At 39.7% G+C, this 13,497-nt stretch overlaps 2 protein-coding genes across 2 annotated transcripts in view; one reads left to right on the top strand and one right to left on the bottom strand.

Moving 5' to 3' along the window:
* LOC123960948 (serine/threonine-protein kinase N2-like) overlaps positions 1-9,980 on the bottom strand; it is a 27,065-nt gene extending 17,085 nt beyond the window's left edge. The window contains exons 1-6 of the mRNA XM_046036005.1: positions 8,000-9,980; positions 7,564-7,723; positions 5,816-5,967; positions 4,586-4,799; positions 3,499-3,621; positions 1,019-1,128 (exon numbers count right to left, since the gene is read on the bottom strand). Coding sequence (XP_045891961.1) covers positions 1,019-1,128; positions 3,499-3,621; positions 4,586-4,799; positions 5,816-5,967; positions 7,564-7,717 — 753 coding nt within the window. The 5' untranslated portion in view covers positions 7,718-7,723; positions 8,000-9,980. The remainder of the gene's footprint in view (positions 1-1,018; positions 1,129-3,498; positions 3,622-4,585; positions 4,800-5,815; positions 5,968-7,563; positions 7,724-7,999) is intronic.
* On the top strand, positions 9,411-13,497 carry seta (SET nuclear proto-oncogene a). Its single transcript, XM_046036001.1, has 8 exons — positions 9,411-9,688; positions 10,834-10,891; positions 11,204-11,346; positions 11,454-11,557; positions 11,648-11,761; positions 11,981-12,151; positions 12,399-12,530; positions 12,614-13,497. The coding sequence occupies exons 1-8, from the start codon at positions 9,616-9,618 to the stop codon at positions 12,635-12,637; spliced, it is 819 nt and encodes a 272-aa protein (XP_045891957.1). The 5' UTR covers positions 9,411-9,615; the 3' UTR covers positions 12,638-13,497.

Here is a 13,497-nt window from a genome sequence, read left to right as displayed (position 1 = left end):
TGGTTGCAGGGAGGAGTGGGCCAACATCCCTGCCGAAATGTGCACAAACCTTGTCACCAACTATAAAAACCGTTTCACATCTGTGCTGGCCAATAATGGCTTTTCTACAAAATATTAACATGCTGTTTGTCCAGGGGGTCAAATACTTGTTTTTCCTCATCAGATGGTTATCAATTTTAATAAATTCATAGGATGTGATTTTCTGGAATTTTCTTTGGGATTCTGTCTTTCACTGTTAGAATGTACATATGATTAAAATTATAGATCGTTGCATTCTTTGTAAGTGGGCAAACCTGCAAAATCAGCAAGGGGTCAAATACTTATTTCCCCCACTGTATAATGATGATCTGCACACTGTACATTGTAATGTTGCTTTCATTTTTCATTATGTCAACAAACGAAGCTGAGTTCATTCTCAACTTTTGAGTTCACTCATTTGATACAGATGTGATCAGTGGTAGAGGAAGTCCTCAGATATTTTACTTGAGTAAAAGTACCGATACCACAGTGTAAAACTACTCTGTTACTAGTAAAAGTCAAAATCTTATTTAATTACAAAAGTATTAGCATCAATATTTGCTTACTTATTTAACTGCTTTATATACTGCTGGGTAATGTTTAATTATACATCATAATTAATTAGATGATGTGTTAAAAATCTAAATCTACTTAGTAACTAAAGCTGTCAAATAAATGTAATAAAAAGTACAACATTTCCCTCGAAAAATGTTGTGGGGTTGAAAATATACAGTAGCAAAGAGTGGCAATATGATCAAAAGTATGATAATAAGGGTATTGTTGTGGAAATTGTCTGCAAGCACTCAACACATAATGCAACAACACACAAAACACTGCTGGGGTGAAAATGGCAGTTTCATTGCTAACAGAATGAATAAATGATAAACCCCAGTGGCAGTGGTTCTTACCATTTTATTAAGTTTATAAGTGGAGACACTAGTGTGCTACTAGACTAGTGTAAACATACTCAGACTGACTGCATGTCGGTGACTGGACTCACCCGCTCCAGCTGAATGCAGAATGTCTGATCCCAGCTCAGCCTGCTGACGGCTGCCCAGCGTGTCTGGCCGACCACTCTGGTGTCCAGCCTGAGCACCACGCTGATCTCCACTGAGGGACAGAATGTAACACTGAAACCATGTGTTTTATCAAGTCCAGAGTCAATGTAGCTTCTACCAGGAGGTTTTAGAGCACTTAATGAGTCTATCTGCTGACAAGCTTTGTGGAGATGCTGATTTCATTTTTCAGCAGGACTTGGCACCTGCCCACAGGTCCAAAACCACTAGTAACTGGTTTGCGGACCATGGTGTTACTGTGACTACTACTGTACTTGACTGGTTAGCCAACTCGCCTGACCTGAACCCCACAGAGAATCTATTGGGTATTGTCAAGAGGAAAGAGAGAGATACCAGACCAACAATACAGACGAGCTAAAGGCCACTATCAAAGAAATCTGGGCTTCCAACACCTCAGCAGTGCCACAGGCTGATTGCCTCTATGCCACGCCACCATGATGCAGAAATTCATCTCCGACCAAGGACTGAGTGCATAAATGAACCTTTTTCAGAACTTTTCAACTATCCAGGAGATCGATATTTCGGTAGTGTCTATTCTTTATTCTAATTTTCTATTATTTTGAGATACGGATTTTTAATTTCCCTGAGCTTTAAGTCGCAATCATCAAGATTAAAACAAAAAAAGGTCTGAAATATTTCACTTTATATTTAATGAATCTGACATATGCGAAAGTTTCACTTTTTGAATTTAATTACAGAAATAAATGAACTTATACGATATTCCAATCTTATGAGATGCACCTTTATCGGTCCCTTTAGCTGCTAAATGTTCCACTTTCTTCACCAGCTAGTCTCTAACTGTGTCTGTCTGCCGTCAGCTGAAAACAGCTGCTAATGCTGCTTGAAGTTACGCTGATGAGAGTGCCGAGATGGAACCTTACAGTAAATGTGCGTAATACTAAAACGGAGCATCTAAAAGAGGCTACAACACACATACAAGGCAAGCAGGTAGGATGAAGGGAACTAGAGTGGATCACCCTAGCTGGAATCAAACCCAAAACCTTAATCCTTTTAATGGCATGCTATTTGCATTGAGCCATACAGGAAAAATCTACAGTGATCCTCCTACTTCCAAAGCTGCAAACTTCTAATGAGTTTATACTTGTTTATCGTTTGTCTTTTCTGTTCAGCTTTAACAAAATAGCAAGTAAATGTCATGCCATTTAGCAAATTACTTTCTGAAATGACATAGCCTTCCAACATCCTTGCCAGAGGATATAATGTAATAAAATGCAATATGAACACTGATAGTAATATTAGATTAACCTTTAAATAATTATTCATGTTTCAATTTTAGGAAAAATGCTTTTAATATCTGTAAGCAACAACTGTAAATCTGTGTAACCAAAACGACAAAATATCTCCATGCAACTGAGTTATCTCCATTCATCGATGAGATGCGATTGAAAGCTCTGAAAGCAGTTAGTATAGGGCCCTTGGGTATATTATACAAATACATACAGTCAATTGAACAAGCATATGTTTATACGTACAACTGTTTGCATTTTAATGTTTTATTATTTCATCAATTTAATTTTTTCGTGGCACTTCATTTTATAGGTGAACATAATTCCCTAATAATTTCCAACAAAGTTTTCTGGAAAGAACTATGTAATTTGGCACTAACTAAAAGGGATAAAGGAGATTGTTTTTTTTTTTAAAGAAAAGCTCAATTTAAACCCAAATGAATATTTATTCATTATTAATGTATTATTATAAAACATCTCCATAGTTGTTGTATTGCTTGCCTGTAGACAAATATCAAATTTTTGCATGTTTAGTTGACCAGCTGTGCACTCATTAAAAGACTCTCCGGGTTAGCAAGCAAGTAATTGGAGTCAATTGGAAAAGTACCAATTGTTTTATTTTCACTATAATTAATACCAACATTTCTCTAGAACTTATCCTAGGACATGATTCAGTAATTACAGGTACTGTTACTGTATTATTAGGGCCTAAGCATGAAACCTGGGAGGACACTATTGAAACCAAAGGAATTAGTTTTCTTCTTCTTTCTTTCTTCCTTTCTTTCTGCAAATGAAGCGCAAAACACAAAAAAGCCTCTTGGAACAATGCCTTAAACCCAACAGGAAGTTGGCCATTTTGGTTTTAATGGTCATTTTTGTGATTTACAGGTTACGTACTTTAATGAACTCCTAGAGAATTAATCCGATCTACATCAAATGTTTCCCTGTGCAGTCTAAAGGCATTGATCATGAGAAGTGGTGCCATCTATGAGTATTCAATTAATCATCTTTATCATTATTTTTTCTTATTAGGTTCTGTTGCTGTTACTTGAGTGATCAATAACATTTCACCCTACTGTAACTTCAATAGGAAACACAGCTGAAAGCTAAACTGTTGGCAAAGCAGTACAATCTAAAAACGCAAAATGTCCACTTACTAGAGGATCCGTCTGTCCCATGAGCAGCTGGTGAACTTTCCTCAGTGGGACAGTTTTCCTGCTCTGGGTTTGTCAAAGGTTCCAGTAAATCCCCACATCCAAGAAGCCTGACTTCAAGTTTACCTGACAAAATAATAAAGAGAATTTAATTTTGACTTTAAAAAATGACTCTCAATTTAATAAGAGCCTCCGCTAAATTAAATAAGCGTTGCTGTCATATAAAAGTAACAACACACAAGTTGGATGTGAGTTTGAGCACTGTTCTTACTAAATACTTCAACACTACAGCGTGTAACTATGAGTGTTCCTAGTGCCTGGTAATGAATTTCAGTTAAGACAGCTGATCAGAATGAAAGCAGCATTTTAAAATAAAACCTTTCATTTGTCAGCATGAATAAATCAATTGAACTGAAGCCTTTAATCAGCACTGTCTGGAGCTGCACACTGAGCTTTCACATCCTCATTTTCTTAATTTCTCTGTAGTGCTAACAGCTGTGCAGCAGAAAACCAGCCCTAGTGTTTTCACTGCTGAGACTTGCTCTCATTATTCTCTGCCAACAGAGCAACTCCAGGATTTGTCTCCTCATTACATCATCAAAAGGCCTTTTTTTGCCTGGTGAAGGGGGAGACTGGCTTACAACTGAACCGTCCTAAACCAACAGATTACATCCGATTATCGACTGCCATAGGTCAGCGTATGGTGAACCATGTTCAAACACTGGGCGCACACGATACTACTGAGAACAGCTGCATGATCAGTGAAAAAATACAAAAACAAAAATCAACCTTGCAATTGTTTTCTTAAAAAGAAATGTGGTTTAAAATGTTAATTTCAAGGTATTGTGCAGAATCCATAACCTGCGTATCTGGCTGAATCGGAGAAAAAGCTTGACTTTATTTGAACCACTTAAACCTGAAGTGTAAGTGTGACCCTCTTTATCATACACACACTTACTCATACAAACTTTGTGTGGCTGAAAATGAATCATGCATCTATTTCTATACACGCACAAAAAAGAAAAACATTTTCAATTTGATCTTTATTCTCAGTATCGTTCAGAAACAGCACACTTTCAATGATACGTACCAGTCAAGGAGGCAGGTCTGATAGAGAAGATGGACAGGGAGCTGGACAGAGAACATCCAGGTCTGGAGTTTTGGGAAGACGGGGGTCCCTCTGAAGGGTCGACCCCCCCTGCAGGCTGCTGTAGAGGCTCCTGATTCTTTTCCTTTAGGCATTTCTCCAGGGACAGTCGCAGAAGATCCAGCTTCTGGGAGGACTCCTGCACCCGGGACTGAGCCTGACGGGAAGATGACATGTGTTGCTCTGTTTGGTCTTTTTAAATATAGTGCTGTTTGGTATTTTAGGTTACGGTTAGTGTCGCTTCACTTTGAACATAAACATGCTTTCCAGACTTTAGACTTAAACGAGGATTGAAGATTTTTCCTTTTTATTTTGTGATTTTATTAAATAACAGCTTTTAGCTAATCAGTGTCCAGTGAAGGTGCCGCTCTGACCAAAACTAAACGGTATCAAATACCCAGCATTAAACTTTATTTTGGTTGCATATTTTATGTTTTCATTTAACCCATAAGGACCATAACTGTGCTGTTGGATGTCTTAGCCCATTCAATACAAATCAAGAACATAAACATTTGACATAAAAATCAAATGGCAAACTCTTTTTTTTAATGCTCTAAACTTCAACTAGATTGAGAACTAGAACTTGATAACATAACTCAAGCAAGTTTCAAGAGTGCTGTAAAAATGGTCAGCAGTAATACGGTGTGAAGTATACATGATTTGCAAGTTGGCTAAAACTTGCTAAGTCGCAGGTATGCTCCTTAAAGGTTTCTTTATAAATGTATTCTTCATGTATCCCGTACTTTGTCTGTCGTTGTGTATGGTGGATCCCCTTATCTTATGGAGCTGCTGACCGTCAGTCTGGTTTTCATGGAGAGATTTGATGATCTGATGTTATTAGGAAACAAGCTTTTTGACAAGAAAACGAGCCAGATTTAAAATACTGAATATTAGTTCCAATCTACAAATATCTCTATCAGCCTTCAAAACTGAGGGGGCTCGGGGAAACCGAAACGTTCTCAACATGTTACAAGTGGACATCTTTCTCTGTAGCCAGAGGTTACTCTACAATTCAGTTATCATGTAAAACGAAGTGTATAGTAACATGAAATGTTCTGTTATGTTCACTACTACTGCCAGCCTTTATCTATTTCCACATATTTAGATTGTACATCAGCGTTCTGGCTCCCCTGAACTCAAGCTACTTATAAATAAACTGACTGAGAGTCCTACCTCAGCCAGAGCCTTCTGGTCCAGTGATGAGATTCCATCCAGCTGCTTTACCACATCTTTGGCCAGCACCAACGCATCTGTCTCTCTTTGCATGTAGTGCTGCAACTCTGCCAAACGAACGTCCAAAGGACTGACAGCAACCGGACAGATCCCTGAGAGTATTTCAGAATGAACAAATTCATTTCAGACAAGCGATACATCCTCATAGAACCTGAAACTCTTTTCATTCCTGCAATAAGTATTTATAAAGCAGAAGTGAGCCTCTTCGTCTAAAATGTCACTGTGCTCCAGGCAAAGGTCTTTTTAAAAAAAATATATTTCTGGCATTTAGCTGACACTTATCAAAAATGTATGAAAGCTCTAAAAGTATAAAAATGACTGGAAGAAAAACCTTTCACCTGTTGTTAAGTTAACATAATGAGACAAGCACTTAGCAGTTAGATTAAATGTGATACTTTAGTCTTATGCAAACTAGACTTAAGTATAGTTTTAGAAAGTCAATTTCATCATCCTTTTCCTAAACAGCTTGAATGATTTATGATGAATTAAACAACCTGCAATAGTAGAGAAGACCTGGCAGATCACAACATTATAAGGAATCTATGAAAGGAAAGGGGTTCAGGGGTCAGGAGAATGAAATATGAGCCGAGGAAACAAGAAACAGAGTTACTTGTCTCGCATTTCATACCCTTTTACTTTCAAGCCAGGAATAATTTTGTAAGTGTTAGTTTCAGAGTTTTCAAATGGCACACATCTCCAGTTTAGAATTAAAGGTCACATTTACTCTCATTCTCTGTTAATGCTGTCAGAGTGGTTTCAATTTCCGCATTATACAAATAACACTCACAAAGATGACAGTTGGCAGGAAGCACAGTTTAACCCATGTGTGTTTTTGATACTACCGCTGATATTCCTGAACTGAAGTTGCTGATATTGTCTACTCTACTACCTGACATTTTTCTAACCAAAAACCCATACATCTTCACAGGACATGCTTTCGAAGCATTATCTAGATTGTTTTGAGGACACACAAAACTTACCTGAAACTAAAATACATTTGTACAGCTTGTTAACAGCATGCCCACCTAAACCTCTTCAATGAAAGGGGGCTCTGACATAAATTACTGCCTTTAACTGAACATTAGAGCATAACATTTTCAAACCACATATCTGGATTAACATCAGCAGGAAAACAACTAAATAAAGATTGGCAATGTTTACAAAAGCGCCTGAGATCCACCAAAGAGAAAAGTTTAAGAGCTATGATAAGACAAAGCATTCATACCTGTAACCCCCTTCTTTTAACTCTACCAAGCCTCCATCCTATTTGTTATGGTTCAATGGTCGTTTTCATTCATTTGTATTGTGCCAATGTAGTTATCTATGATGTAGTGAGCTATTTGTTATCTATTTGTTTCTAATAGATTTCTGGTTTATTGACCAAGCTTACTCTACATTCAGAAAATCTGACTGTATCAAAGAAGCCATAAATTGTGTCACAGATGCGCTGATGTTGTAGCAGTTGGTGACAGACAGAATTTGAATCCTTTAATAGATAATTTCGTCCCTCTTTTGAACTAGTTTACATACTAAAAGAAGCTTGGAGGCTGGTAAACATCCCTAATTTTGCATGAAGAAGGCATGTCTGTAAATTAAAAACAAATTCTGACAATTTGTGTATATAAAAAAATGCTCTCCTTGACCTCCAGTGCAACATTTTGTGACCCTGTAAGGTCCAGGACTCTGACCTCCATGTGTAGAGCTGTCATGGTTGCTGCCACCATCACCGCCAATACCGCCGCCACCGCTACTGCCCGCCTGGGTGACTTTGATAATCTGCAGTCGGATCAGCTCGATCTTGGAGCGGCTATCCTGCAGCATCTGCTGAGCTGTGGACAACATCTGATCCTGGATAACGACATCACATCAAGACAAAACAAACCCCACTTCATCACCATGCTTTTTCCCTGACAAGTCAGCTGGCACAGGAGCACATTCACAAACAGCACACTGACCGAATACAGCCATAGTTTATCATAACAAGTGGCAGAACATGAAGAAATCACCAGCAACACTGATGGACACACAACTCATTTCCATACTGGACAAAAACAAGTGCAGTTGAATAGATGGAATAAGTGAAAACATGTTCAAATCAGGTGTATGACTTTGCACTTCACTAACCTCAGGGTGATGCTTTCGCTCCTTGCAGAGTAAAGACTAATTTGTCATCCTCTGTGGAGGTGGAGGGGGGACTTCTTAGGTTGCGTCTCTCTCCACCTTCACTATCCTTGAAACAGAAGTCCCCTGATGTTATGGTGCGTTCACAGACACACTTTGACTGAGGGCTCTTCTGATGTGGCTCCTACATCTTGAGATCTGGATCACAGAGCCTGTCCTCCTGTTTGTTTTTGCATCCTTGCAGACTCCTCTGCAACATAGCGTCCCACTGCATCCTCATCCTCTGCTCTGTAACCAAATCCCTCTCTCTCTCTCTCTCTCTGTCTCTTTTAGGGGGAGTTTCTCTCTGCAGGAGGACGGCAGAGTTCCTCTCTCCTGTGCCAGCACTGCTGCTGCAAGTCTGACAGTGCTGATCGCCTGCGCTGGGCTTGGTATTGGCCACTGCATGACCACATGTTCTTGTGCTGTCACCAACCAAAAGACAAACACTGAGCTGCTTCTCTCTTTGGAACAAGGCAGAGACAAGCCTGCAGCTTTGAGGATATTTGTTTAACCTGCTTAGACAAGAAGGTGGTGTGAGAGACATTAAAACACATGTTTATAGTAGTCAACACACATCAAGGAGGTGAGAAACAAAGGAGCAGCTGCTGTTGTACTGAACATGATCCTAGACATACAGCTAAGTTTGCTGACAGAATTGTGAATCCCCACTGTGAATGTTTCCAAGCCCTGCATACACACTTCTTGTCTTAATACATGACAGCTCTGTGGTTGCTGTTATCCTCTTCTCGGCCGGCTGTTGCCCTGTAAAATGATAGTGGAGAATGGTGGGCTCAAGTTGACAGGCGACTGAATTAAAGCCCTTAATATATGAGTTACATGTAGACATGAAGGGACACGCTTGAACAACATCCCTCACCGTCGTAATTGCGCGTCCACTAAGTTAGCTTAAAGGTTTCCCCGGCTAAAGCTATTATTTAGACATGGATTTGTTTATAAAGACAATACGCAAACTACTGTGAATATTCTAAACATAAATATCATGTTTGCTCGGCCTCCTCTTATCTTAAACAAACAATTGGCTCGGGACAAAACTGCGACTAACGGGCTAATTTGCACTGACCACCAGAATGAGGCTCCAGCCTCCTCCTCTACTGATATTCAGCATCTTTTTAAAGTGCGCAAGTGCGAGTCGGTCCAACTGAAGCTTTGGCCTTGCCTGAATAAACGTAAATTTTGGCCTCACTTGATTTTTGAAATCGCTTATTTGATAAATATAATTCATAGTTTGAGGTTTAGCTAATTTTGGGTGTAATTTTAAGAGAAGAGACAGTAGTAAATGAGCAAATTGGTGCTGAGTAGTGAGACCTATTTTGAGAGGCGGAGCTCGTCGCTTCTCGACTCGGTGAGGCGCGTTCGTAATGAAAGGAGCGCGTGAGCAGCGCTTGCTGTGACTTCCTCGCTCATCGGCAGCTACATTGTGTGGAAAGCAGCACGTTGTTGGCTTCTGCACGCTGAACTTTACGCCGAATTAACGTTCTCCTGTTCAAGGAGAAACCAGATTCAGAGCTACCAGCTATTCTATCAGACGCCTGTAAGTTATCCCAGCTTGCGAAAAGATGTCGGCCTCGGCGGCAAAAGTGAGTAAAAAGGAGCTGAACTCGAACCATGACGGAGCGGACGAAACCTCCGGTAAGGGGAATGGCGGCCTCCTGTTCACCGCCATTTTCACTTTCTTCTCTAACATAATGTGCATTGCCACGGGGTGCAATATTGTTAATAATTGTGCATATTGTTTGATTTTGCTTAATGCCCCGGGACCTTCTTCGTGGTTGACGACCGCGGGTGATGCGTGTATTCACATTTTGAGGACAGCAGCTAGCTCGTCAGCTAACGCGGTTATTAGCATGCCACTGCTCCTGCCTGCTGTTGTTCAGCTCAGACCGGGGCTGAGAGGCCATGTTAGCTACTGGATTTAGCATCATCAGCGTGGCCAGTTATGTCGTTGGCTACTGTCTGAGTAGTATGCGATACTGGAGGAGCATTGTTCTGTGGCGCTGTTGAAGAATTACCTCAAAATGGCCAATATAAATTTAAACTGTTGTTGTGTTTGTTAATAACCGTAAAAGTTGGCATTTTCATTTGGCCATTAGCAGTTAGCCAGCTAGTGTTGTTGTTGTAATGTTACCTAACTCAAGCTGACGACGTTATGTTTTGTTACTCAGAAATGCATTTAAATTCACCGGTCCCGCAATCAGCTAATCTGACTAATTATTATATTTCGCCATATGAGCAGCGTTTTGATAGTTAGGGGAGTTTATTCTGGCATCTGTCCGAGCTCAGTCCCCTCACGTTATCGCAGCTCTGTGTGTGCAGTGAGATGCCCCACATTTAAACCACGCGGCCTTCTCGGCAGCAGCCGGCAGGAAACGGTGAGTGTCTGAGCCGCTAGAGCTGCAGCCATTGGCCGCTCACATTACAATAACCTCCGGGAGAGCCCGGCTTTTATTCTACCGATAACCAGACAACTACAGTTATCGACCGCGTACTACAGAAGGATTAGTTATTGTAAACGCCTAAACAATTGGAATAGCAAAATATCGCTCCGTAGACCCCAGTAGTGCTCGGAAATATAGTAAACTTAGTTGCAGCTATAAAAGTAACTCGCGGTGATGGCAAATGTAATTATTTTTATACACTAACACTTATATATTTACTTACTTTTTTATTTTTATTTAACCACAATCTGTCCATGTTTTTTTGTTTTTAGTCCTGGATTAACTTATGTGTAATACTTTCTACAAATTTTTAACAGTTATTTCTTTTTTCCCCCACAGAGAAAGAGCAGCAGGAAGCTATTGAACACATTGATGAAGTTCAAAATGAAATTGACAGGTAATTTTTTAAAAAGTCAAATTGGGGATGTCACACCTTGTCCTTAAAGCTAAAGAGATAAGTGCATCACTTTAAAGGAAGAGGGACTGAATAGTGATATAAGATAATGTTATCTGTGGTTGGCATGAAAACCTGCAGAATCTTAGTCCTTCATGGTGCTCTGTTTGATATCCCTGTGTCTAAATAGGATTGACCACATACAGAACAATTTAAATTAACAACAAACATGACAGGGATTTTGTTTTTGTAAACTCAATCTGCATAAGCAGTCGAAACTGAAGTTAAATTTGGCTTGTGATTTTTCCCCTTCAGGTTGAACGAACAAGCCAGTGAGGAGATCCTCAAAGTAGAACAGAAATACAACAAACTCCGTCAGCCATTCTTTCAGAAGAGGTCAGAACTGATCGCCAAAATCCCCAATTTCTGGGTCACCACGTTTGTCAACCATCCACAAGGTGAGCAATTCACATGGGATTTTATTGCCTCTGTTTGGAAATAATTAAATCTCAATAAGTCTGAGTTATTTGGACAGTGACTAAGTTTAAGTCCGTTTCCCCCACAGTATCTGCCCTACTCGGAGAGGAAGATGAAGAAGCACTTCATTACCTGAGCCGAGTGGAAGTGACAGAGTTTGAAGACATCAAGTCAGGCTACAGAATAGATTTTGTAAGTATTGTGATGTTGCGTGCACTCACACCCAAGATTAAGGTGCAGGTTGGTTGTTGTGTTCTTATCTGGGCGCATTGTATCTTCTAGTATTTCGATGAAAATCCGTACTTCGAAAACAAAGTACTTTCCAAAGAGTTCCATTTGAACGAGAGCGGAGACCCATCTTCGAAGTCGACAGAAATCAAATGGAAATCAGGAAAGGTATGTGTATATTGATATGATGATGATTGTAATTCAGAATATTTTTTTCTATTTGACATCTTATGTTTATATAATGAAGCCCTGAGATCTGAGCTGCTGTACTAGCTTTGACTTTTAAGTAGAGAAAATCAGCAAATGTTAAACCAGTTCGACCTGACCTCACTCCAGAATTGCACACTAGAAGTTTTCAGCTAGACATTTTAATTTTGTTGTTTGTAGGACCTGACCAAGCGTTCCAGCCAGACACAGAACAAAGCAGGAAGGAAGAGGCAACATGAAGAGCCAGAGAGCTTCTTCACTTGGTTCACTGATCACGCTGACGCCGGTGCCGATGAGCTCGGGGAGGTCATCAAGGACGACATCTGGCCAAACCCTCTGCAGTACTACCTGGTATGTGTACATCCAGGTTAATGTGTCCTTGCTTGTGGCATATACATTTCCCTTGCTGACACTTTCCATAATAAGTATACATCTTGTAGCTGTATATATTTATATACTTCATTTTTATCTGTCTGTGGATGTTCCAAGCATTGTTTCTTGCTGATGATAAAATATATTCTATTCACCAAGACAGCAAACTCTCTGACATCTGGTATAACTGAAAGACAAAAGTGCTGAAAGTGATTCTAATCCCTAGGTTCCTGACATGGATGACGAAGAGGGTGAAGGTGAGGATGATGAAGAGGACGAGGAGGGTCTGGAGGACATAGATGAGGAGGGAGATGAAGATGGAGAGGATGATGAAGAGGACGACGGAGAAGATGGAGAGGTAAAGTGATAAACTCAAATTGGAGCTGGTAACAGTTATTTGTTTTCAACGCTAACTGACGATCTGATATCTCATTCTTTCAGGATGACGAGGGAGAAGACGACTAAGAATTAACATAATCTACCCAGACCCTCAACCTTCTATTCCCTGTTTGGTTTTTCCACTCACATTTGGGAGCAAAGGTTTTAATTTTATTTTTTTTTACTTTTTATTTTTTATTTTAAATCGGTGTGTGCTTCATTTTCCATTCTGAGGCCTCTTCACTTGTTGGTGCCATGTTATGTTCTCCTTTGACTCATCTTAGGCCAATGGCACTTTGCCCTGAATTTTGAGTACCATCGTCAAAGTCATCTCAAAAATAACTTTAAAAAGTGTAAAAATAGAATCAGCACGGCATCCTGAATAGAATCTGAAGGCAATTCACACAGAATTCCTCCTGTTAAAGGTTGTGTGGTAAATTGACTAAAGCCATGGTGTAGTGACCCAGCGCTAGTTTACCTCTCAATATTTTGTCCCCATATTTTTTTATTTTATTTTTTTTCCTTTTCCAGTTGGGGTGTTGATCCCTTGAAGAAAACTGTCATGTTCCCCCTATGTGGTTAACGAGTACCAGCTCATTCCTTTGACTTGTAATGTTTAGGGGGAGGGGGGCGGGGTAAGCTGGGGAGGGGCAGTTGGTTATTGGGGAGAGTGGTTATTTTGACACCATTTCTATGGGACTTTTTTTTTTTTCATTGTATTGTTTTACAGATATCCATTGAGATTTGAAATGACATTTTTAATAAAGAACAAAATGGAGAAAAAACAAGCTTGTAAATGTTGGCCCCCACTGCTTCATGAGTAAAACAAACCTGTTATCTCATTCACATTTAATCACACTTTCCTTTTCCGCTGGGGGAAAAAGAAACTGTTTTAAATTTGAGGTGTAAAACTTGCTTTGTTACGATAATAAAACTTACTGTGTTTA

Source organism: Micropterus dolomieu, linkage group LG21 (assembly GCF_021292245.1).
Source record: "Micropterus dolomieu isolate WLL.071019.BEF.003 ecotype Adirondacks linkage group LG21, ASM2129224v1, whole genome shotgun sequence".
NCBI classification, from domain to species: domain Eukaryota; kingdom Metazoa; phylum Chordata; class Actinopteri; order Centrarchiformes; family Centrarchidae; genus Micropterus; species Micropterus dolomieu.
The sequence above is the reverse complement of the archived record's forward strand: the minus strand, read 5'-3'. Positions and strand labels throughout refer to the sequence as shown.

What these genes read in the sequence shown, in the direction of transcription:
- seta (XM_046036001.1), top strand. Translation starts at nt 9,616, where the DNA reads ATGTCGGCCTCGGCGGCAAAAGTGAGTAAAAAGGAGCTGAACTCGAAC. An exon ending in CAGGCTACAGAATAGATTTT is followed by an intron (nt 11,558 to 11,647) that starts GTAAGTATTGTG and finishes TGTATCTTCTAG; the next exon opens with TATTTCGATGAAAATCCGTA. An exon ending in TCAAATGGAAATCAGGAAAG is followed by an intron (nt 11,762 to 11,980) that starts GTATGTGTATAT and finishes TGTTGTTTGTAG; the next exon opens with GACCTGACCAAGCGTTCCAG.